The sequence below is a fragment of the Pleurodeles waltl genome, chromosome 7 (genome assembly GCF_031143425.1).
Source record: "Pleurodeles waltl isolate 20211129_DDA chromosome 7, aPleWal1.hap1.20221129, whole genome shotgun sequence".
NCBI classification, from domain to species: domain Eukaryota; kingdom Metazoa; phylum Chordata; class Amphibia; order Caudata; family Salamandridae; genus Pleurodeles; species Pleurodeles waltl.
The window spans coordinates 672,833,802-672,859,358 of NC_090446.1; the positions used below are offsets into that span (position 1 = coordinate 672,833,802).

At 43.0% G+C, this 25,557-nt stretch overlaps 1 protein-coding gene across 1 annotated transcript in view; it reads right to left on the reverse strand.

Moving 5' to 3' along the window:
* STK32A (serine/threonine kinase 32A) overlaps positions 1-25,557 on the reverse strand; it is a 651,463-nt gene that overhangs the window by 483,904 nt on the left and 142,002 nt on the right. The window contains exon 4 of the mRNA XM_069244672.1: positions 3,104-3,255. Coding sequence (XP_069100773.1) covers positions 3,104-3,255 — 152 coding nt within the window. The remainder of the gene's footprint in view (positions 1-3,103; positions 3,256-25,557) is intronic.

Consider the following 25,557-nt stretch of genomic DNA (forward strand, 5'->3'; position numbering starts at 1 on the left):
GCCAAAGGCTGTGTGTAGATTGAATGGTCACCCATGAAGCATTGTGCAAGGAGCCTGGCGAGGCCCTGCTACCAACCCTAATTCACAAAGCTAAAAGTCATTTGCAGTGGAGGACGACCAACCACCAATACACATACCTTCTGCTGTGCGGAGCAGGGGTTGGCCACCAACAAGACATTGGGCACATGGCCTGACCAAAAGCATTTAAGCAACTCTTTGTGCCTTTACATTATCGATCATAGAGTTCGAATTGTAGAGAAACTAAACATCCATTCAATGTATCACCATCCCTGACCCCTCCAGCCTGCCTCCATAGCAGACTACACTCAGGCGGATGTAAGCACACCCACAGATATAACATAAATTCAGCATTCTCATAGGATCATTGTAACTTTTGGAATATCTGTGTGTCATCCAATAGTAGGCACCGTACTGGCAAAATATTTGGTGATTAGATCACAATGGCCCTCATTACGACTATGGCAGTCTTCCTTGAAGACCGCCAAAGCTGCGAGTGGCAGAAGACAGCCAGTGCTGGCTGTCTTCTGCCCACCATATCATGGGTACTGCCGGATTTTTGCCACACTTTGAGTGGAGGCGCTCTGGCGGTTTCACCACCGGTCCCGCCCCACCAGTAGGACACCGCCTGTCTTATTATGGGCCATAAGAAGGCCTGGCGGTGTCCTGCTGGCTGTGTGCTGCTGGCGATGGATGCGCCCCTTCCCATTCCCTATCGGACAACCTTCTACCGGAAACAGGTAAGGTGATCATCCAACAGGGGAGGGAGGTGGGAGGGTGGGGGGTGTTGTATGCGTGCATGAGTGTGTGGTGTCTGCGTGTGTGCATGAATGTGTACATGTGTGGTTGTATGCGTGTATGAATGTTGAAGTGAGTGCGTGTCTGTATGTAAGTGTGTATGCAAGTGTGAGTGTTGTGGTGAATGCGTGCTTGTGTGTGAGTATGCATGTTTAGATGGGTGTGAGTATGTATGCTTGAATGTGTGTATGAATGTTGTGAATGCATGTTTGTATGCGTGTGTGTGAATGTGTGTATGTAGCTGTAGGCGAATGGGTGTATGCGTAGTGTGTGTGGGTGTCTGTGTGCATGTGTGGGGGAGGGGGGTTGGAGGGTGTGGGGAGGGCACGCTGTGGCTGAAGGGGGTTGGGGATGGGGCGCTGTGGCTGAAGGGAGGGGTGATGGGCGCTGTGGGTGAGTGGGGTCTAGTGCTTGCTGGAGGGGGTGGGGGAGTCGTCTACGGTGATAGGGAAGAAATTTCCTTTTACCGTTTCCATGAAAACCATGGCAGAAAGCTGGCTCTTAATACTGCTGGCAGTCTTCTGTGGACCGCCGGGGCGGAGATGAACATCTCTGGGCCGGCAGTTCCGACTGCCATGGCGATATGAGTGGAGATATGGAGGCTGGAAAAGGCCAACTCATAATGTGGCGGTCTGCACCACCCACCTATTGGCGGTGGGACTGCAACATTTACCCTGGTGGTCAAAAGACCGCCAGGGTCAAAATGAGGGCCATTATGTCCAAATTTCTTTGTTTGGAACGCTTCTTTAAATCAGATAGCTCAGGCAGGCAATGAGGATAAATGGCAGAAATAAGAGGGGTCCCTCCTTAATTCTCTGCCTTTATAACAATTTGAGGCTATTAAGTCAATGAGGCACTTTTGTGAATATGCTACAAATATAGGCTAAGAGAGAATACATTTGAAAGTTAAAATCTTTACTCTTTCATCATTGATTCATACTAGTCTAAAATTAAATTTTTATTCTAATCTGCTAATAAGTGGCTATTTAAACATTTGATTGATTTTGATGGTATATTCCGGAAGGTCAGTGAAAGAAAAAGATGTTAGTAGAGGGAATATTCTAAGTAACGTTTAACTTAGACACATAAAACATGCAATACTTGTTTCCATGTATGTATATTAGGTATCAGATGAAATTGAGTATGCCGGACATATAGGTAATTAGCTTCGTACAACAAAATAATTAATATTACTTTACAATATTTTGTTTAGTTCAAGGCTACTTTTAATATGGGTTTGGTGAAACCTTTCCATTCAGGGGGGCATTGATGCTGCCGTTTAAGAGCACATGCTGCAGAAATCAAGGTATCACAATAGCATCATACTACATTGAGAACCACTCATGAGTCATGTGCCAATTGTGTTTTTTCAAGTGAAGGGGATTTTGTATTATCAGAAGGGTGAGAGCAATCAGACAAGGGCACATGGTGTGCACAGCCAGCAACGGAGATTTGTAGAAGCAGGCGATCCCTCCAAAACAGCTATGTATCCAAAGTTCTCATAAAACTCCGAAAATAAAAATCTCAACATAGCAAAATACGCACATACTTGTTAAAGACATGTGTTCCAAATCCAAAACGTAGTATTGAATCTGCACTCCAAGCAGTACTACTATAGCACAGATTTACTATTTTTCTATTCACAAGCATAACTTGCCTAGAACGTTGCCCCAAATGCAGGTTCCTTGGTGTACTATTGACAATGTTGTATTTTTAGACACTGCAGTTTCACCAGTGTGGAATTCTAGTAGAGTAGAATTCCACAATGGAGAAAGACAGTACCACTGTGCGACTGCAATTTTTTTCGCGAAAATATTTTTCCGTGGAGAAACCACTTCCCTTAGATCTCCATAATGTCTGGGGGCTTTATTTTCTCTTCTCCATTCTGGAAAGAAGTTTCTCTAGTACTTTGAGAAAATCTCTGACCATTTCCAGGGTAGCAAGGTTCAGAGAGGTGTTCGTGAATGCCCATAGGCTCAAAAGCTTGTAGACGTTCAAATACTCCCAAGATAAACAACAGCTTGATCCACTAACCCCTTGAATGGGTTTCCTTCTACATAATTGCACACTGCTGAGATGCACAGTACACAGTTGTATTCATTTACAGTTGTTAAGTATTCTTTTGTGGATACTCAACAGGCATTACTGAATCAGGTCCATGGTCTTGATGCCTTTCCACCTTCAACATCAAATTACACCCATGGATCTCTCTTGCACGAAGTTAGCCCTTGCCCACTACACTCATCCTCCTAACATGTGGGACTGGAAGCAACCAAAGATCACTCACCACAGATTCACCAGAAAGGGGTGCTCCAGCAGCTGCATCACCTGCAGTTCCTTAAAGACATTCCGCACTTCATTTCGCTCCACACATTTCTGCTTGTTCATGTACTTCATAGCGTACATTTTTTTGGTGTCCCTCTTCTGGACAATGCACACCTAAAACAAAATGGAAGAACAAGGCAAAAGATCACCACCTTAGAGCGTCTTCACTCTGTCGGGTTATGACATACTTGGCACAGACATATTCTGAAGCTCACAGCCAAAGCAAGAATGAATGCTTTTGTCAAAGGCTTAGTAAAGATGTAGTGGAGTGAGGTTTGAAAGAAATGTGTTAATATACCATCCCCATCCCCATTGTAAAGATGCTGAGACAGTAATGCTTACAGGGAATTCACATAACTCACAATTTACAGGGAGTGAGCCGTCAGCCAACTGACTTCCCTGGAACATGAATCTCAACATGGAAGTTGACATAGAACGTCCACTGTGCAATACACTTAAAACTGTGGTAAAGTGCCTTACACATATCAGGATGAAAGTGAACCTACTGCAATATTGTCAGAATGTATTATGTGTTGCTCCAAATATTAACACTCTATTGCCCTACATAATGTGAGGAACCCCTACATTTGTACATGCTAAAATATTACCTCAACAACTTTTCCACAGGTTGCTGAATCAGAGATGCTGTTAAACCTCAATTTAATGAGGCAATGTGTCCCAAGATAAGACAGCACTCAAAATATCTAAATACAGTCAATTAGGTAGGGACAGAGTCAATAATTGAGTTATATATCATGAATAAACACGTTTCAAATTCAAATAGTGTGTTATAGAGATCATAAATGCAAATGTATAAAGAATCAATGATCTCAGAATAGGGTATTACAGAATAATATGCAAAACAGAAAAATTCTTAGCTGCAAAATGAACAGGAAGTCGGACAGCATCCGTAGTAGCAAAAGTAAAGATCTGCTCACCCCCCAAAAACATGGGTTTACATACAGTTTTCTTGCATAGGCAATAATAAGTTCTGCAGAATCATCATGGTGTGAGCAAAAGAATTACATCCTCAACAAATCAAAGCACATTTCTAAGAAAAGTCATTCTGCTTTAGCGTCTAAGCACTAAATGAATATTGATTCTGTCCACTCTATGCTAATGACAACAGATGGCAGACCAAACTAGTTACATGAACAACAACAAATTATTTTCAATGAATAAGCTGAGTTAGTAGAAGGTCCTTGGGAAATGCAACATTTCGATTTAGGTGATGGAAAGTTTTCATCCAGAACAGCAAGGCTAACGCCAATGGAAATGAAGAAACAATAAAGTCACCAAGAAGCTCAAGAACAGGTCTGCCCCTATTGCCCAAGACGTCTTGACTGTGTGCTGAAGAAATGATGAACAGTGAACATGCAAGAGGGGACATCCATATTAAACAAGATATTGTCCAGGCCTAAAATGATTCCTAGTCAAAAAGAGTGAGGTAGAAAAATACACTTTTAAAAGACAGAGCAAATTTGTTTCAAATGTAACAGCACCATGTGAGTGTGCACTTGCGAATCTGAAAGTAAATTTACGTTCTACATGGAGTTATTCAGGCACAAATATATAAAAGCACAAAACCTTCAATACTAACTATGGATCTTAAACCATGGTTCTAGCTAGGATACTAAATATCTTTGAATGGGATTAAAAGCTTTTAAAAGTATGACGTAGTTAACATCCCAACTATGGACCTCATCATGATCTTGGCAGTCGAGCACCACCATGCCGGCGGTGGCGGTATGACCACCAACGGCATGGCGGTGCTCAACCACCATATAATGATGCAAGTAGTGAACTGGCTGCAAAGCAGCCAGTTCACCACCACCCACCGCCAGGGCCAAAGGTAGCTACTGTCGACCCGGCAGTCGACCATAGACCGGCGGTGGGATAATGATCCCATTTCCACCAGGGATTTCCTGGTGTGATACCCCACCAGGTAATCCCTGGCGGAAAGCATACTGGTGACAGGAATTCTCATTCCTGTCACCAATATGTGACACTCCAGGCACCCCCCACTGCCTCCCCCTCCCACCCCCCCCAAGCCCCCCTCAGCATCCCCCACCCCCCTAAAAAACATGTACACATCCACATACATGCCTACACATGCACACATCGCACACGCACACATTCACAGACATACACATACCAAAAATACATAAATACATGCGAACACACATCTCCCCTTCACACACACATGCACCCCCCCATGCAGGCACTCAATCACTCCACACACACACACCCAACCCCCTTTTCTCTCGGCACTGCTCCGAGAGAGAACTGGCTCCCTGGATGCTGCTCTGCCGGCAGCACTTCGTCTCCGTAAACTGCCACGCCTATTACTGCATCATAATAGGCGTGGTGGTGTCTGGCTGACGTGGTGGTGAGAGTGGGGCAGCATCCACCTCTGCCACCGACTGTCAGTATGGTGTCTGGCGGTTCACACCGCCATCAATGGCAGTGTTCCACCAGGCATCATTATATGGCGGTCATAGGTCTGCCAGCACTGGCGGTCCTGCCGCGGAGGTCATCTCGGCGATCCACTGTTTGGACCGCCAAGATCATAATGAGGTCCTATATTTCTGTTGGAAATCCGCCTTTTCCGCATATTCACCCTGAATTTTTCACCTTTTGCTGGACCCTATATTGTTGCTGGCTTTAGAACTCTGTGTATTTAATCTTTGTTAACCAGGTGTAAAATGTCTGTACGCCCCTTCTAAACATTCTTAAATTAGCTTATTCCTACTTGGAACAATGAACTTGTCCAAAGTCCCTAATGTATCACGTAGAAAGTGCACCCAGGGCCTGGACGTTAAATGCCACTAGTGGAATGCCGCACCTATTGTGCCATCCACTACACGCAGGGCAATGACTTCAGGCAATCCCTGTATAGCCTGACTTTTGCAGTTTAAACCCTGCAGTACAGCCTGTCAAAATAACTCTTTTGCCAGAAGCAAAACCTTCCTTTTACATATTAATAAGTCACCTTGAAGCAGACCTTGCAGCTCACAAGGTAGGATGCATAGTATTTAAAATGGGGCTTGTAGAAAAATAATGCTACCACGTTCCTAGAATGACAAGGCCCAAAAAACTTTTTTCACTGTGGCAGGCCTAGCTGTCAGCTGTGGAAAACTATAGAGTACACATTAAAATAATACTATTGTGTCTGGGGAATGAGACAGGTTAAATAAATATTTAAACAGCTGTTTTTAATATAAAATCCCCCAAAATCTGATTTTTAATAACAATTAAGAAAAAGTAACTTTGAGAATGCTACCTTTTATCTGCCAGAGTTGCCAGAAGACGAGTCAGCTTAAGCCTCAGCTAGCTCCCAGCCTATGCTCTGCCTTTAATAGTGTGAAATGCCTCTCTTAAACAAACAAAAGACTGACCTGAATGGGCAGAGATGACTCCTCGGAACTCTACAGAATATTAGGAGTGGGGCAGTGGGCATTCTGCAATGCCACACTGTTAAATCCTGCCTGACAGGCATGATGAGCCACATGTAACGCTTGGGTGAACACTTAAAAGGGAGAAAACAGGATGCCTAGACAATTTTACTGTTTGCTGAAGGGCCTTGCTGTTGTCCTGTCAGAATTCTGTTTCATGGTTTGGTGTGGATACAGTACCTGCTTCAAACTAGATTTTAGAGTTAGATGTAGAGCACATTAGGATTACCATAGTAAATATTCCATCCTCAGAGCCCATGTTTAGCTTGGCCGAAAACTATCGCCATCTTCTTAAATTACCTGACACATAGCATTTGGGCCTGTTTTGCAGTACGGCAAACAGGAACTACTAAAAAAGTATATGTCCTTGGCACCAGGAACCTTTATCCCCTTGGTTAGGGAGTGCTGAGGTGTTACCCCACCCACTAGCTTGTGCTAGGCATAAATGTGGCACCTCCAAACACCCAATTCAGAACACTTTCTGGGCCAAAGATCAGAATAGGACTGGACATGGTGTCTGTGACCTGAGAGAAGCCCTGAAGAACCCACTCCTTCTTGTACCCAGGACAAAGAAGTTGACTCCAAGAGTTAGTTGGCTGACCTCGTTTGGGACTACAGAGAGACAACAAGCTGCAAGTGAACTTTTCCTGGACGTACCCAGCTTACCAACAGCAACTGGACTAAATCTTGCCGTTTTCCTCTGCCCGACACTGTGTGATTCTATAAATGCCTGTCCAGTGTCCTGGAGGCTTTAGATGTGTACTGTTGTTGGTTGGTACTTAAAACACTTAGTTAGAAGGTAAACTCTTTGACCGGGAAGAACATGGCAACCTATTCAACCCACGCTCCATCATGGTAAGCCTAAAATTGTGCCTCTGTCCTGGTTTACCTGGACGATTGACTATCACTGATGTTTTGTGGTTTTTGGCTTCGAAAACCTAAAAAAGTATCTCTGGATTTATATATTGTCTTTTTGTCATTTTGGTGTGATTATTACATATTACTCTATTTTTCTAATCTGCTTTGAGAATTTGTATTGTTTTCCATTACTACTATTTCGATACTGCGTAAATACTTTACACTTGGTCATAGGTTATACCTGTCTTCTCTGTGCTATTGCTACTGGGGTATGAGCTCAAGTTAATTTAGTGACTTTGATGTTTCACCCTGACAATGGTTATTATTCGTAGAGGTGGTGGGACGTCACAAACTCAAAAGAATAATTTTGTTTCTTAAGAGTTCCCATTTATCTAAGTACAGTAACCAAGCCATTTGTTTTGCTAGGATCCCAACTACCATTTCAACTTTCTAATCATGACATGCTAGGATTGTGGACATAGCTACAGACTCAGCCATAGTCTTAATTTTCCAAGTTTGGCTCCAACTGTTGTCCCAACTATGGCCCTACCTATGGGTCTAACTGACTCTTGCTATAATGTCATCAATGAACCCATCTATGATTCCAACTGAGTCTCAAATTTTTGTCAAAACTACTGTTTGAATTATTGTCCAAATGCGGCCACAGACATAGCCCGAGTCAAGGTCCCTGACAATAATTCACTAGCTATTGTGCTAACTATGGTCCCGTCAATATTGTCAGCTATGTTTCCTCATATGGTCACAACTAATGAAGGATAGCACTGTAATTGTTGTCCTCAACTGGATCCCGGGCATGGGTCTAACAATGGCAACAAATGCCCAACTATGAAGAGCTTGCAGGCTTTGGTGAAATAAAGTTGAGAAGCCTGCTGCTCTTTACAGGAACCATGGCCCAAAAATAAATCACAATGTCTTTACAGACTACTGCAGAGACTCTCAGATGACTACTGAGTAGCAAAGGAACAAATAATAAGCACAGATTGTCCTCATCAAATTTAACATCAAATCAAATCTGCTGTTAACTAAGGCAATCCTACCATTCATTCAATTGATCATAGGTCTAACTAAGTAGAAGAGTTGAAACAACAACATGGCAAAATAAATGAATGGGCTTCTCACAAGGACAAATGTGAGTACATCATAGAAGATACTACGTTTATTGAGAAGGACCCAGAGAAATTGTGTAGTAAGGACCTCTTGGACCTAAGTGGGTTCCCCCTGTTTTTAGCTTCATTTTACATTTTGAAGTCTATGGGGGTCATTCTGAGCCGCCGCCCGCCAAGCGGGAACCGCCAGAATACTGCTGCGCGGTCAAAAGACCGCTGCGGTTATTCTGAGTTCCCCGCTGGGCTGGCAGGCGACCGCCAGAAGGCCGCCCGCCAGCCCAGCGGGAAACCCCCTTCCATGAGGATGCCGGCTCCGAGTTGTAGGGGTGCGACGGCAGTTGCACCCGTCGCGATTTTCAGTGTCTGCTTGGCAGACACTGAAAATCTTGGTGGGGCCCTGTTAGGGGGCCCCGCGACACCCGTTACCGCCAGCCAGGTTCTGGCGGTCGAAACCGCCAGAGCCAGGCTGGCGGTAAGGGGGTCGTAATCCCCATGGCGGCACTGCTTGCAGTGCCGCAATGGAGGATTCCCTTGGGCAGCGGGAAACCGGCGGGACACCGCCGGCTTCCCGTATCTGACCGCAGCTGTACCGCCGCGGTCAGAATGCCCATGGGAGCACCGCCAGCCTGTTGGCGGTGCTCCCGCGGTCGTGGACCGCCAGGGTCAGAATGACCCCCTATATGTTTTAGCTAACCTGCTTTTAACAATTACATTTACATGGATTTCCTGCACGATATTCTTCTAGGAAAATGTACAAGTTACTTGGTGGGTTTGCCTTTGCATGACATGTAATCAGTACTTTCTGTTCAAGGCTAGGAACACTATAAACAATATCCTAGTCCTTCTTCTGCCCATTCCGGAGTCAGCATTGCATCATAGCTGTGCTTCCAACACTGTATGGCTTTATTATACAAACAGTGCACTGACCCAGAAGGGGCAGAGGGCATTCCAGCCAAGACCTTCCTGGGATGAAATGATGTGTTTGACATGCAGTTGTGCTTGTGTTAATCTGTTAGCTTCCAGAGAGGATTGTCATCTGCATCACAGGCCAACTCCTGACTTTGGTATGGGGATGGGGCTAATCCCTTAGATCGGGCTAGGCAGAAGGGTACACCTGTTATGCTCTCAGTGCAAGTTTATATAGGAACGTCCAGAACCTCTAGAACATCTAGAACCATGTTCACTATGGTTGGATATTTTAATTTCTTTGCCATGCTTGTAATGCTGGTTATTTGCTTTGTTTCATCTGCCCAGTTATCCCAGCTCACTCGCTTTATGCCGGACTGGGATTGTTCCAAAAAATGTACTGAAAACTAATCTTGCACGTCTTTGTGCTCTGCCTTGGCATGCATGAGTATTGCCACAAAAGGGTACGATCTGTTTTCAGGAGTTCCCTGGAGAGTCAGAGTATCATGTTCAGGTTGCCATAATCATGTTCCACCCTGATAGGTTTAAGGTTTTGGGTGGGGCGCTGTGAGCTACTCAGGAATTGGGTCGACATTCACTGATGGTGTGGACGGACTCAGTCTTCCAGATTCTGAAGTTCTGCCATCCTAGATGCTCAGTCTTATTATCTGAGTAGGAACCATAAAACAAAGTGACACTTAAAAATGATAACAGACTGTGGTAGTAACTTATACTTGGCCTAGAGTATGCCGTCATATACTTCAAAAACTGCAGGTAGACATGTTCAACATTGCTAAACTGATCGACATGTTGACAACATCTTTAGTTTCCAATCAAGTGAAAGTGGAGTTCGTGTGCTGCTGACTTGACTGGACTGCTGACTACTTGCCAGACTCCACAGTGTAAGTTGACACTTCGTAAAGAGTGAATTGGAACACAGATGCTGAAAATAAAAACAAAAGATTTCAAAAAAACCTAGTTGCAACAGATCAAGTACAATAAATAAATATGCAGACACCAAAGACATGTATGTCCATTGAGGGGTGAGAGGTGCATTTATGTCTGGTCTGTCATATATCCTCGCTAATATTTCTAAAAATATAATCGAATAAATCCCCTGATCTGGTAGTGTGATGTGGGAATAAGGGTTTGCAGATTTACAAGCACAGTCTTCGTCTTCTTTTATCAGCAGGAAATAGGGATGAAGCTGGAAATCTCCTTTTCAGAGAGAGAGAGCCATAATACAGACACAAAAGGGAAGGAAGCCTTCACACTTTACTCTTATTAGCCCAGTAGAGGCAGTACCTCCTGGGGAGCTAAACTACGGGACATGGCAAAATGTAATCCCTGCAATTCTAAAGGTTCTACAAACTCCATAGAGTTAACACTGTCAATACGCAAACAAATAGGCCAGGAAAAAGCAATCCTATGGAGATCATCATCTCTAGTTCTCTCGTATCCTAGAATCTTGATTCAAACAAAAGCACCAAGGATATTAGAAATACAATTCGCATGTCTTTAGGCTACTTGGAACCTCTATTTTGTACCTAATTTCTATAGTAGAGATTCCAAAATGGATTCTGCTTTACGCATGCTATCCATAACATACACATTCTTTATGCATCCTGCAATATGTACAATGCCTCACTCACACATGCGTATCCAAGCACACAGCATGCCACAATGTACCTGGTTGCAAAAGACTGAACAGATAATTTACACAGGCTAGTCAACTCGGCCACTTGCCCTCCAATGGGTAATGGGGGAAGGTATTTCCCACTGCTTAGAATTCAATGCTTCCACCACTGTTAGTCTAATGCAAACCAGTAAGATGACACTAGTCGCGCTTACAATGGAAGGTATGCATTGAGCACACCTCTACATCACAAAGCTCCAGTACGGTTTGCAACTAAAACTGACCTCAGTGCACATGCATGTGAGATGTGTGCTTCAAGGCCAAAAACAGAGCCACATCATGAGTAATTCAGGGCACTGTCCACATTCACAAAATCATTCAGGGGACCTTCCCACCCGATCACTTGGGCCACATGTAAAAAAGGAAGGAATTATTTTATTTGAGCAGCTGGCACGTTTTATGAGCTTGCAAATAAACTTTCTGGAAATATCTACATATTTAGGAAAGCTGCAGAAAGGATTTGTTAACATGCCTACTCAGCCTACTGAAATGGTTAATATATTTATGGACGTTGTCTTGACTACCCTCTCCTAGTATTAACAATGCTTGTGGCTCAAGCGGCCCATGACATTGAGATACAAGGAAGAAGTAGAACGTTACACTTCAACTAAATTGGAACAAGTTAACAACCTCTTAAAGAGATGAAGAGGATATTGTTTCTAGTTAACTTATAATCATAATACTTAAAAGGCATTTGTAACTCACCACGGAACCTGTTCATATATAATTATAGATATGTAGGGCCTGACAGAGTTTGGTGAAGGGGTACACTGTCACAAATATGATGGATATCCCGTCCGCCTAATTACAAGTACATTATATCCTATGGCACTTATAACAAGGCAAACAAGATATATGTCATATTGTAATCGAATACCCTGTCAGCTAAACTCTAATTCACTCCCATGTTAGGCTTCATGAATGTTTGTGATTCATTGTTGGCAATATTGGAAGGGAAATAGGGGAAGATGTAGTTCTGAAGTCACGCAAGGTAGTTTGCCATGTTAAGTTTCTAACAAAATGATTACACTTAGTATGTTTGATGCGAGTTAATTGTATGCACAGGGTTTAGTTTTTGTTGGTATCATTTAGCTCTACTTATCATTGCTTAACAGTGGACAGCACACACCTCCTTCCCGGACCAATGGGAGGGTTGCCTTCTGGGAACCATTATTCACCAAGTAGATGAATTATACTTCCTGTGGGTGTGAGAAACTCATGTGGTGGTTGACAACTACACTACTTGCTTCACAATGTCAGTTGTCCCTGGTGAAAATGAAAGAAATGTGGATAACAACCTTAACTCATTTGCTGTGTTTTGCCACTCTCTTCTTTCATTACCTCTTTAAGATGTAATCCATTATCAAGTCATGCAAAAACAAAAATCAAAAACAGAAGAGAAAACCCAGAGGCGTGAAAGATTATACACTAGAGATTCAACAAATTAGATACAAAATATGAAAAAATAAAACACTCATGTTCTCTACATCTTATATATGCAGACATTTAGGAACATCAAAGAAATGTAGAATATTCAGATCTCTTTATAGTTCCACTTTTTGAAACTGAGTGATCTATAGGGTGCAGAATGTTAGCAGATGTTGCATTTTCAAAGTTTTATGAAGCCATGCTGTGTTTTTGCCCACAGGGAATTCTCTTCACTGCCTGAAAAATGTACTCTCAATATTTTTAATGACATATTTTATCAGGTTTACATCCACAATAATATGAGCAGAAGATAAAATCAAATACCATAAGAAGCACAAAAAACAAAACTACCCTGTCCAGACCTAATGAAGCCCCATCCAGATGACCCACTCGGACCAGCCTGCTAAGCCGTACTCCAGAGAGGACATAAAGCACCTCTGCCCTATATTTATCACTTTAATTACTTTGGAAAGTAAAATTGGAGTTACTTCCTCTAACAATGAATTTGTGGGGTCTTCTAGCTTCATCACTATCCCTCTATATTGGCACAATTCTGACCAAACTTTAGAATGTTTTTTTGACCATCCTCTGACTACAAAAATGGGCTTTTCCAAGCTCATGTACTGATCTAGACTTCCACTCACCCAGCTACGGGGTGGTCTTGTCCTTCCACTTAAAGGCAATAGCTCTCTATGCCACCACCAAGCATAACCACAGCAAAGTCATTTTGTAACACAATACAGTCCTTAAAGCGGAAATGTCTCCCTCTCAAAAAGATGACTATCCAGCACCCCTATATTGTGTGTATCATATCCCTTACTTGCAAATGCCACATCCCCCATATTCCACAAATTATGCCAGGTCAGGCACAACCTATGTAAGAATTACAGTTGGACTATGCAATACCTAGATGCTAATGTTGAATCTTGTGGGAATGTACTGGCCTCTTTCCAGTCCTCGTTCTGTGACCACACCCAGCGCAACAGCTCAAAGGAGTGCTGCATATTGATCAGTAAAGATGAGTAAACCTGCTTTATCTTGTGGGTTCCCAAGTCCCCTAACAATAATTTGGTCTCCATAGGGTTAAAGTCTGTCAATTCCCCCAGCTCAGAGATCAGCCCAGTCAGTCAGTATCTTGCTGGAAGAATAGACTCCAAAGGAGGTTGTACTCCCCATGAAGGCCTTGAAAGGAGTTCAGGATGATCCCTGACATTACATCCCACAGAATTGAGTCTCATTGTTAAAAGCCTCATAGCCTTGCCTCCAGCTGCAGCATTGTCACTTACCACAGTGGTGTTCCTTGGTAAGTTTGTGACCCCAATCCTGTATGCCCTTCCATATTTTAATGCTTTGTGGCCTGCGGGCTACTTTCAATTTTCAACTGGATTTCAGCACAGTGTCTTATAATTTTAAAAATGGAAGGAGAAACCATCCAAAGCTTAAGTGGGAACTATTGAAACAGAATTGTATCTTGGGACATTCTCAGTAAACCATGAAATAGATGCAGCTGAGATAATGACTGCACATATTTTGTCACAGTATAGCCTTAAATGTTACCATATATTCAGGTGAGTGCACTAATGTCTAAAAGTTTAGTTGTAAAGTGGTGCACTTGAGAACCATAGTAATGTGCGTTCACCATAGAAAAGCATTGTTGGAAGAGGCCCTTTTTGCAGGATCATCCCCAAACTTTTTGCCTTCTTCCTCCTTTTTTGTATGATCTGTTTTTGCTGGCTTTAGGACTCTGGGCACTTTACCACTGCTGACCAGTGCTAAAGTGCAAGTGCTCTCTGTTAAATGGGATTGGTAATTGGTTTATCCATGATTAGCAATTTTGATTTACTCGTAATTACCTAGTAAAAAGCACTAGAGGTGCCTAGGGCCTGCAGAACTGATTGTGCCACCCACATGAGTAGTCTTGTAAACAAGTCTCAAACCTGCCACTGCCATGTCTGTGTGGGAACACTGGAACTGCCAGTTCGACCTTGCAAGTGCACCCACTTTCCAGACCCAAACCTTCCCTTATACTACATGCAAGTCACCCCTAAGGTAGGCCCAAGGCCACCTCATGGCACGGTGCAGTGTATTTAAAAGGTAGGACATGTACCGGTGTGCTTTTCATGTCCTGATAGTGATATACTGCTAAATTCGGGTATCACTATTGCAAGGCCTATCTCTCCCATAGGTTAATAAGGGATTGCCTTGAAATATCTTTTTTAAAGTGAAATTTACCACTGGGAGCAGATAGAGTTATTGAGTTTGGGGTATCTGAACTCACATTTTAAAAATACATCTTTTGGTGAAGTTGTTTTTTAAATTATACATTTGAAAAAGCCTTTTTTAGAAAGTGAGCATTTTCTTTGCTTAACCATTCTGTGCCTCTGCCTGACTCTGGAATACACATCTGGGTCAGGATGACAGTTGGGCTGTTTGTGAATTCACTCTAAGCAGTCACACAAAGGGGAGCTGAGGTGTGCCTTGCATATCCTGGTGGGTCTTCCTGGGCTTGGGTGGTGGGAGGAGCTGACACTTGCACCTGAATAGGGCTGTGACTGTACTTACACAAAGCAGTTTCCAACCCTCTGGAGTGTGTCTGCGGCCAGGGCAGGAAAGGCAGGGTTTTGTGCACTACAAAGACTTTCCTTTGAAGTTTGCCTACTTTAAAGGCAGAAATAAGTATAAGAGACCACAACTTCAGAACACTTCTGGACTGAGGACATTCTGCCAGAAAGAAGAGCTAGGTGCAGTAGGAGGGACTGCCACTCTGCCTGTTGCTTTGCTGTGCTGGCCTGCTGCTTGCTTCTTCTGTCCTGGGAGTGAAAGGACTAGACTTTACTTTCCACATCCTGCTTTCCAAGCCTCTCCAAAGGCTTGAACTGAGCTTGCCTCCTATTAGAAGTCTCAGGGACATCAACAACTTCATCTGCCAGCACCTGGGCTCTCTTGCCGGGACCCTGACTCACCAAGTGGTGCCAAATCCAGTTCCTGGGCCCTTGACAGTGCATTCCGGTATATCCAAGAAAAAAACAAGTTTATTGATGCCAGAGCGACTTCAGAACCTGCTTCACTGTCTGTCTCCATGCTGCTGCCTGCACAAGGAGCTGTGGTCCCCACTGAGTGCTATGACCATGAGCGATGCCGCTGCAGCACTTCCGAAGTCCCGCCACAGCAAGAGTCCTGAGTGCCGTGTATCCGACGTCCAAGAAACCTGACTCCAACACCACCGCAACACCTGTGGCTCTGTGGTGTGATCACAACACCACAAAGTTGACACCTCGCGTCTTGACCTGCTGGATTCCGCGACCCCGCCAGGTCATAAGGAACCAAAGCCTCACCACCAAAGCTGCATTACCTCCCCTGCAACGGTGTTGAACCGACGCCTCACCTCCCCTGTTTGGCAGTAAGAAAACAATGTCTCACCTCCCCGGTAGCAGGAAGGAACCAATGCTGCACCGGCTTCATCAACACCTCACATCCACGACTCCATGCATTGTCTTTGTTTCGTTATTTACCAAAGGTACTGTGTCTGGGGTCCGTGCGACTCCGTGACCACACCGCACTCCCTTCTGCAGGACTGTTGGGAAGGGCTCCGTCAACAACATTGTTGTTAGACCTGACAGCCTTAGGGTAGTCACCCCTGACTTTTTGCCTGCCTCCCTCCACGTTTTGGACACTGTTTTTGCTGGCTTTTAGACTCTGCGCACTTTACCACTGCTAACCAGTGCTAAAGTGCATATGCTCTCTCCCTTAAACATGGTAACCTTGAATCATACCTGATTGGACTATTAATTTACTTATAAGTCCCTAGTAATGTGCACTCTATGTGCATAGGGCCGGTAGATTAAATGCTACTAGTGGGCCTGCAGCACTAGTTGTGCCACCCACTTAAGTAGCCCCTTTTTCCTTGTCTCAGGCCTGCCATTGCAAGGCCTGTGTGTGCAGTTTCACTGACACCTCGACTTGGCATTTAAAAGTACTTGCCAAGCCTAAAACTCCCCTTTCTCCACATATAAGTCACCTCTAATGTGTGCCCTAGGTAACCCCTAGAGCAGGGTGCTGTATGGGAGAAAGGCAGGACATGTACCTGTGTATTTTACATGTCCTGGTAGTGTAAAACTCCTAAATTCGTTTTTGCACTACTGTGAGGCCTGCTCCCTTCATAGGTTAACATTGGGGCTGCCCTCATACAGTATTGAAGTGGTAGCTGCTGATCTGAAAGGAGTAGGAAGGTCATATTTAGTATGGCCAGAATGGTAATATAAAATCCTGCTGACTGGTGAAGTTGGATTTAATATTGCTATTCTAGAAATGCCACTTTTAGAAAGTGAGCATTTCTTTGAACTTAAATCTTTCTGTGCCTTACAATCCACGTCTGGCTGGGCTTGGTTGACAGCTCCTTGTGCATTCACTCAGACACACCCCAAACACAGGGTACTCAGCCTCACTTGCATACATCTGCATTTTGAATGGGTCTTCCTGGGCTGGGAGGGTGGAGGGCCTGCTCTCACACAAAGGACTGTCACATCCCCTACTGGGACCCTGGCAGACAGGATTGAACTGAAAGGGGACCTGGTGCACTTCTTAGCCACTCTTTGAAGTCTCCCCCACTTCAAAGGCACATTTGGGTATAAAACAGGGCCTCTGCCCTACCTCATCAGACACTTGCTGGAGAAGAAACCTGAACCAGAAACTACATCCTGCCAAAAAGAACTGCCTGGCTGCTCAAAGGACTCACCTGTCTGCTTTCTACAAAGGACTGATGCCTTGCTGTTGGCCTGCTGCCTTGCTGAACTCTTGTCTGGCTGTGAAAGTGCTCTCCAAGGGCTTGGATAGAGCTTGCCTCCTGTTCCCTGAAGTCTCAGGACCAAAAAGTCTTCTCTTTTTCACTTGGACGCTCCGTGCGCCGAAAATTTCGACGCACAGCTTGTGCCGCGGTGAGAAAAACGCAGCACACCGACGCTGATCGACGCGACGCCTTCGGGACGACCGGAAATCCGACGCACGGCTTCGCAAGGACAACGCCGCCCGACCTCTAGAGGAGAAATCGACGCGACGCCTGCCGTGAGATCGTAATTTCGACGCGCAGCCCCGCAGAAAGACGCGCAGCCGGAAAACAAGCAGGAAAATCCACGCACAGACCCGGGACATCTGGTAATCCCTGCGATCCACAGAAAGAGACTGTCCGCGTGCCGGAAAACGACGCACGACTTCCCCGCGTGGAAAATAACAATGCAAGTCCGTGTGTGCTGGGGAGAAATCGACGCACACACCCTTTTTCCACGCACCTCTTCTTTTGTGGCCCTCTGAGGAGATTTTTCCACTCCAAATCAGGTACTTGTGCTTGAAAGAGACTTTGTTTATATTTTAAAGACTTAAGACACTTTATATCACTTTTCAGTGATATCTCTACAAGTTCACATTACAACTGTATTCTTTTTGACCTACAATTATCCTGATAAATATTATATATTTTTCTAAACACTGTGTGGTGTATTTTTGTGGTGTTATATGGTGGTATTGTATGATTTATTGCACAAATACTTTACACATTGCCTTCTAAGTTAAGCCTGACTGCTCGTGCCAAGCTACCAGAGGGTGGGCACAGGATAATCTTGGATTGTGTGTGACTTACCCTGACTAGAGTGAGGGCTTTTGCTTGGACAGGGTGTAACCTGACTGCCAACCAAAAACCCCATTTCTAACAATTGTGATATCCCAAGTTGCTGCTTTTGTGTTTCTAAGCATATTTCTTTTTAGATTTTACATTTAAAAATTAGTGTCTTTGCTTGTGTATGTCAGATTATTGTCATTTTAGACTTGTTTTATTCAGACCAAATATTGGCTATTTTTCTAAACTGGTGTGGAGTCCTTCTGTAGTTTTTTCTCTGTGCTACTGTGTGTGTACAAATACTTTACACATTGCCACTGAGATAAGCCTGGGTGCTCATACCAAGCTAACCACGGGGTGAGCAGGGGTTATCTTAGCTTTGTGGCTTCCTCATCCTGACTAGGGTGAGAGCCATACTTAGACAGGGTGCAAACCACTGCCAACTCGAGACCCCATTTCTAATAAGTATAACTTACTCTGTTGGTATAACATGAAAAGTTTAAGCGAAGAAATTGATTTTGATATATTTTGTTTCCTTAGCCTGTTAATTAATGGATTTTCTTGAAATACATTTGTTCTTTTAAGTGTTACTCCTTAGTGTCACTTGGGTGTTTTATTCCCACTGTAGTTCTGCAATATAGTTATGAATGTGAATGTAAAAGCACAATTTTTCTTTTCACAGCTTTCAACATTTTGTTGGTAATGATTAGTAATGACAAAGTAAATTAATTAAATGCTAAATAAATGTATTTGAGTTATTGAACGGCACATCGATTCTATTGCTTAGCTAAGCCACAGAAGTTGTTAAGCCCATCACTGTGCAGTACCGGAGAGAAAGATAGACCCCCTTTCCCATGACAGTGATGGGAGACTTTTGAAAAGTATCAGATGCCCACCATGTGGTGCCTTTTGATTGGATGAAGGAATCATTACATCCAAAAATTGAGAACTCTCAATGAATCAGAACAATTTGTGACTTTCAATTTATTGTTCCCTGATCGACTTTCAGTACTCTTCACCTGGGCCTGCTTGAGAGAAGGCCCCCTTTTCTTTTGCCCAGCTTGAATCCTCAAACTACTGCCCTAGCCCCATGGACTCTTTGACACTTTCCCTAATGCTGATGACCAAAGACTGCTGATTTTGCCCCTTTGTCACTATTGCTGGTGACCTTTCTGCATGGACTAAATTTCCCAAGAATTGAATGATATTTATTTCATTTTTAAACCATCCTTATGCTGAAGCTTAGACTTAGGATTTTTCTGACCCTGTTTGAAGACGCTTAACAGCGCTTTAAATGCTTATGTTGTTCCCTTTTATTTACTTTTTGCCAGTTCTAGTTACTCTGAAGTTGATAAAACTGTGATTCTTTCATCGCTTAGGTCACCCTATAGTGGTCTTATATCTTTATAGTCTGTTTTTGTGGATTGATTTTATTAATCAGTTAGCAATAAAGCCTGTTAACTTTTGTTCTGACTTGGTTTTCCTTGTGTGGCCACATTGGTCATACTGTATGGAGTAATGTTGTTTGTTGTCCTGTGAAAAGTTATGCCAAACTGCTTCTTAACTCTGGGTGGGTAAAAAGGTTTGTCGACCTTATGTACAGAATGTATTACCCGCATGGGCAATTTGAAATGGTGCAGCAGAACACAATATTCAAGGAATATGAAAAAGGACTCAGAACCAACACTACAGCTATGGTTTCAACCCTTGCTCTTGAAGATGACAAATTTAGCACTGCACATAGCCAGCAAAGTTTGTCTCGTTCTGCAGCTTCCTCTGAAAGAGAACTTTTATGTACAAATGATATAAAGGTATGCATGTTTTACTATGTGCAATAGTTTTCCTGCTACAGATTTTTTTGTGGAGTCTTGTGCACAACTATACTCCCATTAGACATTTACTCCAGCAATTTTTTTTTTTTAAAACTTTTGCATAGCCTGCGATGTTAATAAAAATTGCTATTTCATAAAGGTCTGCTGGAATATACTTTATTATTTTGTAGTACCCTTATCACACTCCAATCATCTTTTCTAAAGAAGTGCAAGACAACAAGAAGTACTGTGAATAAAAAAGTAGAAAATGAAGATAAAAAGAACAAACTAGCTGATGGAAAGAACCTAAAATGGAACCATGTGTTATAATGATATATTTTTGGTCCACAATGCATGATATCTAAACACATTTTAAGGGGCTTGCCCTATTCAATCTCCCCATCCAGCAGGGTAGGATTGAGAACCCAAAGCAGCCCTGGCAAATTTTGTCAGACCAGCCCCTATTGGTTACATAGCGAGTGAGCCTGACCACCACAATGGGGCTTGTGGGGGGGTGGGGTCTTCCCACAAAGACAATTCAGAAAAAAGGGAAACATTTTGCATTCTACAACACATTTTTCATTACATATTCAATTGTATTCGGTTTTATAGCATAGTAAATGATGATCATACAGAGCACCAGGATACAGAAATCTTTATTGGAGCTCTTTAATGATTCCCTCACCATCAATCTCTAACAGTGCCTCTTATCTCTCCATAACCCCTCTCTCACATGTATTTAATTTATTTCATAGCACCTCTCTTACCAGCGTAGAGTGTTGGAGCACTTTACATTACACACACATAAAGAGACAATGAATCATACATGTGTAAATCAGTGCATAGTAAATGTTATATAAGACAAAGGGGACTACAAGTTGTAGGATTCACATCTCATCAATACCATATTTTTGGAGTGCTTGTTCAGGGGAAGTAGAAACTCAGGATTCAGAATGTAACACAGCAGTTAGGGTTGACTTTACTAATAGCAATGTATTTCTACCCAAAAAAAACCTTTCAGCAAAATTCAGATAATTACACACTGGGGAAAAAAAACTTTCTGTACCCTGCCGTTTGCATGCAGCTCTTTGATGGCACTGGACTCACTGGGCTAGATTATGATTGTAACTTATGAACTACCCAGTAACAAAAGCAGTACTCCACTTAGCTATGCACATAAAATACAGTTCTGTGATCTGCACAGTAAACGTTCTTTGCAGCAGGCATTTTAACCCTCCGGGCTACTTCAGATGAGTCAAAACAGCCACTAGACAGAATTCTGATCTCTCTTCACCAGATACATTAATCACTAGCGTTATCTTGGCACTTTTATTGTTGCCTGAAAACTGTTGTTATACAAGGAACTCTGTAGTGATTTCAAACTGCTGTAATGCTGCAAAACCAGCACCCCAGTAACAAAAGTGGCCCTCAACCCTGCCTGCCTCCCGACGAAACACCTGATGCCTGGCAGGGCCAGTCTGGCCTTGCCATCCGGTGCAATCCACACTTTAATAACCTTCTTGATGCGACACCCACTCTGAGAGAAGGCTGACATGCCAAGATCATTATTAGGTGAACTGTACCGGAAGGAAAGAATGAATACATTCCATCAGATGGGGCTTAATGATAATCAAAACTGGTCATGTTTTGTATGACATTATGGCCCATATTTATACTTTTTGACGCAAAACTGCGCTAACGCAGTTTTGCGCCAAACAAATTAGCGCCGGCTAACGCCATTCTGAAGCACCATGCGGGCGCAGTATTTATTCAATGACGTTAGCCGGCGTTAGCCGCCGGCGCTGTCTGGTGTGCATTAAAAAAAAACGACGTACACCAGGCAGCGCCGGCGTAGGGGGAAAATGGCGTATGGGCGTCCACAAATGGTGCAAGTCAGGCTGAGGCAAAAAAATCGCCACAACCCGATTTGCGCCATTTTTTTACAACGCCCATCCCCCATTGAAATGACTCCTGTCTTAGCAAAGACAGGAGTCATGCCCCCTTGCCCAATGGCCATGCCCAGGGGACTTCTGTCCCCTGGGCATGGTCATTGGGCATAGTGGCATGTAGGGGGGCACAAATCAGGCCCCCCTATGCCACAAAAAAAAATAAAAAAAAATACTTACCTGGACTTACCTTAATGTCCCTGGGGTGGGTCCCTCCATCCTTGGGTGTCCTCCTGGGGTGGGCAAGGGTGGCAGGGGGTGTCCCTGGGGGCAGGGGAGGGCACCTCTGGGCTCATTCTGAGCCCACAGGTCCCTTAACGCCTGCCCTGACCCAGGCGCTAAAATCTGGTGCAAATGCGGGTTTTTTAGACCCGCCCACTCCCGGGCGTCATTTTTGCCCGGGAGTATAAATACGACGCGTATGCATCGCAGTCATTTTTTAAGACGGGAACGCCTACCTTGCATATCATTAACGCAAGGAAGGTGTTCACGCAAAAAAATGACGCTAACTCCATGAACTTTGGCGCTAGACGTGTCTAACGCCAAAGTATAAATATGGAGTTAGTTTTGTGTCGAATTTGCGTCGAAAAAAACGACGCAAATTCGGCGCAAACGGAGTATGAATATGCCCCTATATTATATAAATAATTGAACAATTTAAGATTATTTGTACTATACGTACTCTTTCACAGGGGAATTAGTTTAATCAATACAACATTACATACTTGTCTTGATAATATGGCTGTGAATGGTTCTTATGTAATAATCCTTCTAGGTTTAGTGGATCTGTTCAACTACACTTCAATCCATTGTGTAAACACACAATTCATGACTGTTCCTGAATCAGCAACAAATGAAACTACAAGCACCAGCATCCCAGCTAAGATTTTGAAAGCTGTGTGTAATGCTCCTTTGTTTCCTTAGACAAACGAAAGGAAAGGTGACTCCCCTTTCTCAGTGATGAAAGAGAGAGAAACAGAGAGAGAGAGACACACACACACACATACACACCTGGTTGCTAAATTTCAACACGTGAAACCAGATAAACTAAAATCAATACTGGCTTCCCAGTTTGTCCAAATTGTGTGATCCTAGGCAAGTATTTAATTCACAGGGTTAACCTTTTCTACATTATCACATAATAGTGCACTTTTAAATACATGAGCCCAGGATGTGCTCTGTAAAAGCACCGAATATTTGTTTTAATGGACTGTAATGTTGCTCCATCTACAACAAGAATCTAGGTCACCTTTAGAGTTTCCTTCTCAGGTAAATTGAAGGGCTTTCACAGGCTAAGAAGATTCACTTCAAGACTTACATTCACAGGTCCGTCTATCTTTCTGCTCCAAAGTCCCAAAAAACTATGAAAGTTCTGCTTGCCAGCCAGACATTTGAGATACTCCGATACGTTCCCTATCCTTCTTCCAAAATGTTATTCAATGCAGAGAAAAGGGTGTTTGGAATCAGTTGCAGGAGCAAAATTATGGAACAGTCTTTCTTGCACACTTCGTGTGACAGCTGATGGCATATGAATTTTTAAAATTGTAAAACCTGACTTTTCACTAATAACTAATTTCATCAGTGCTTTTGTTCCCACCCAGTTAGGCTGTTCTCAACCTTTAATTCAGCTTTTTTGAGATTATAGCACCTTGAACTTTCCTTGAGCATTAGCTGTAGTGCAGAAATCATAAATTAAATCATGCAGTCATATATACTGATGTATTAGGGTGAAACGCTTCTGCATGTTAAAAAGATGCACTTTTAATTTTTTTTAAAGAAGTTGTATCATATGTTTACATTATGTTTCTTGCATGATATACATGCCAAACATGTTTATGACTTGGCTCGTGCATGGACCCTAGGAGCCAAGTCAGACCCATGGCTCAGCTCTGGCTTGCCTAATGCTATTGATTTGGCTGCGGGCTCTCCCCTATTTGTGGCTCAAGTTTAGTACATGGGGCCATCAGTCACTTGATAAAGTGATTTGTAAGAAGTAGGGATTAGAAACATAAAGCCCTGCCAACATGCAGAAATTTGACAACCTCTACCATCAAGGCTTCTTGTAACAGAGAGGAAGAAGATTGTGTGCAATGAAAATACATTTAACAAAAGGTGCCCTAGGGCGAGGACTCCAAGTTGCTGTGTTGTACGTGACTGCAATCATGAGTTCCTAGGGAAAACTACTAGGCCCAGATGGAATGGGCAAGGGCGTAGCTTCTGTGGATGTGTTTGGGATGTGGTGCATTCTTGGTTTGGTAGTTGGGTCTGTGGGCTGTGACCAGGGGTCTAGCTGCAGGGGGCTGTTTAGGGTGTTACCCCTCCACTAATAAATATATTCTGTAGTAAATAGTTTGGTACAGATGCTTTAAGTGGTGTATGGCTAGGTGTCTGTCTGATTTCACCTAGAATGTTTACATGCACACACACACACACACTCTCTGTTTTGAAGCTTTAACAAATGCTGGTTATTTTTTCAAATTATTTGTCTTAAGTACAGCTACGAATCCACACTGCTCTCCCTTTCCACTGCTCCTTAAGCCCTCTTCTCATGTTATGCTTTCCAGATATTTTACTTTACCATGACATGCTAGCGTGATTGTTGGTAAATGTGATGCTCAGTCCATCCCCCCAATCTTACAGACCAAGCTATGCCCCCGGCGGTGACTTAGGTCTGCTATGTTTGTGTTGGTTTTTCTCAACATTCTCATTTCACTCAAAGGTTTTAAGTAGTTTATTTTTTCCATCAGGATCTTAAATATATAGAGTGACAATTTACCAAAAAAGTTGGACTTCTGCACCAACAGAAATACTCCTTGAATGAGTGTATATGTACCCTTTCTTGGAATTCACAAACATTGGCAGTATTAGGCTTGGAAAGCTATTCAGTCTCAACTTTCCAGGCATACTACTGACAATCAAACATCCAACTCAGCGTGCCACTCTAGGCAGAGGCCCACAATACAAATCAATACTGACCCTGTTCCTCTTGGGAAACCTCCACCCCACACCATAGTCATCTCACCCCTCCACCTTGCAGCCCACTGCTTTCTAGTTGGGAAATTTTAGATTCACACCCTTCGAATCTCACAGACTAAGCTACACCCCTGTGTACTCCCCACCTCAATAACTGTTATGCAAACTTACATATGACAACTCAAGCTCACCCAACATAGATGACTTTTAATTTTAAATTGAGACAAAACTCTGTTTTAGATTAAGATTATCTTTTTGAAGCATTAATTTTACCTTCTAAACTTTTGATATTAATTAAGCCATTTAGATGTGCACTGGTTAATAATCTTTCTGCCGATGAAATGTTTCTCTTGAAACTCAAAGAAATTACATTAATATATACAGAACTTAAGTGACTGATTATTTGATGTGCTAATCTACAAAATGACGAAGGACAACATATTTCAACTGAAAATGCAGGAGATTTGTTGAAGATGTTTGATTAATCTTTACTAAAGATACAAGTTTACGAATAACTGGAGAGATAATAGGCATGTGCTCTGCTGGGAAAGAAACCCCAGAATATCATTTGTTAATAAAAATCAAAGAATGCCTGAGACAATTAAACA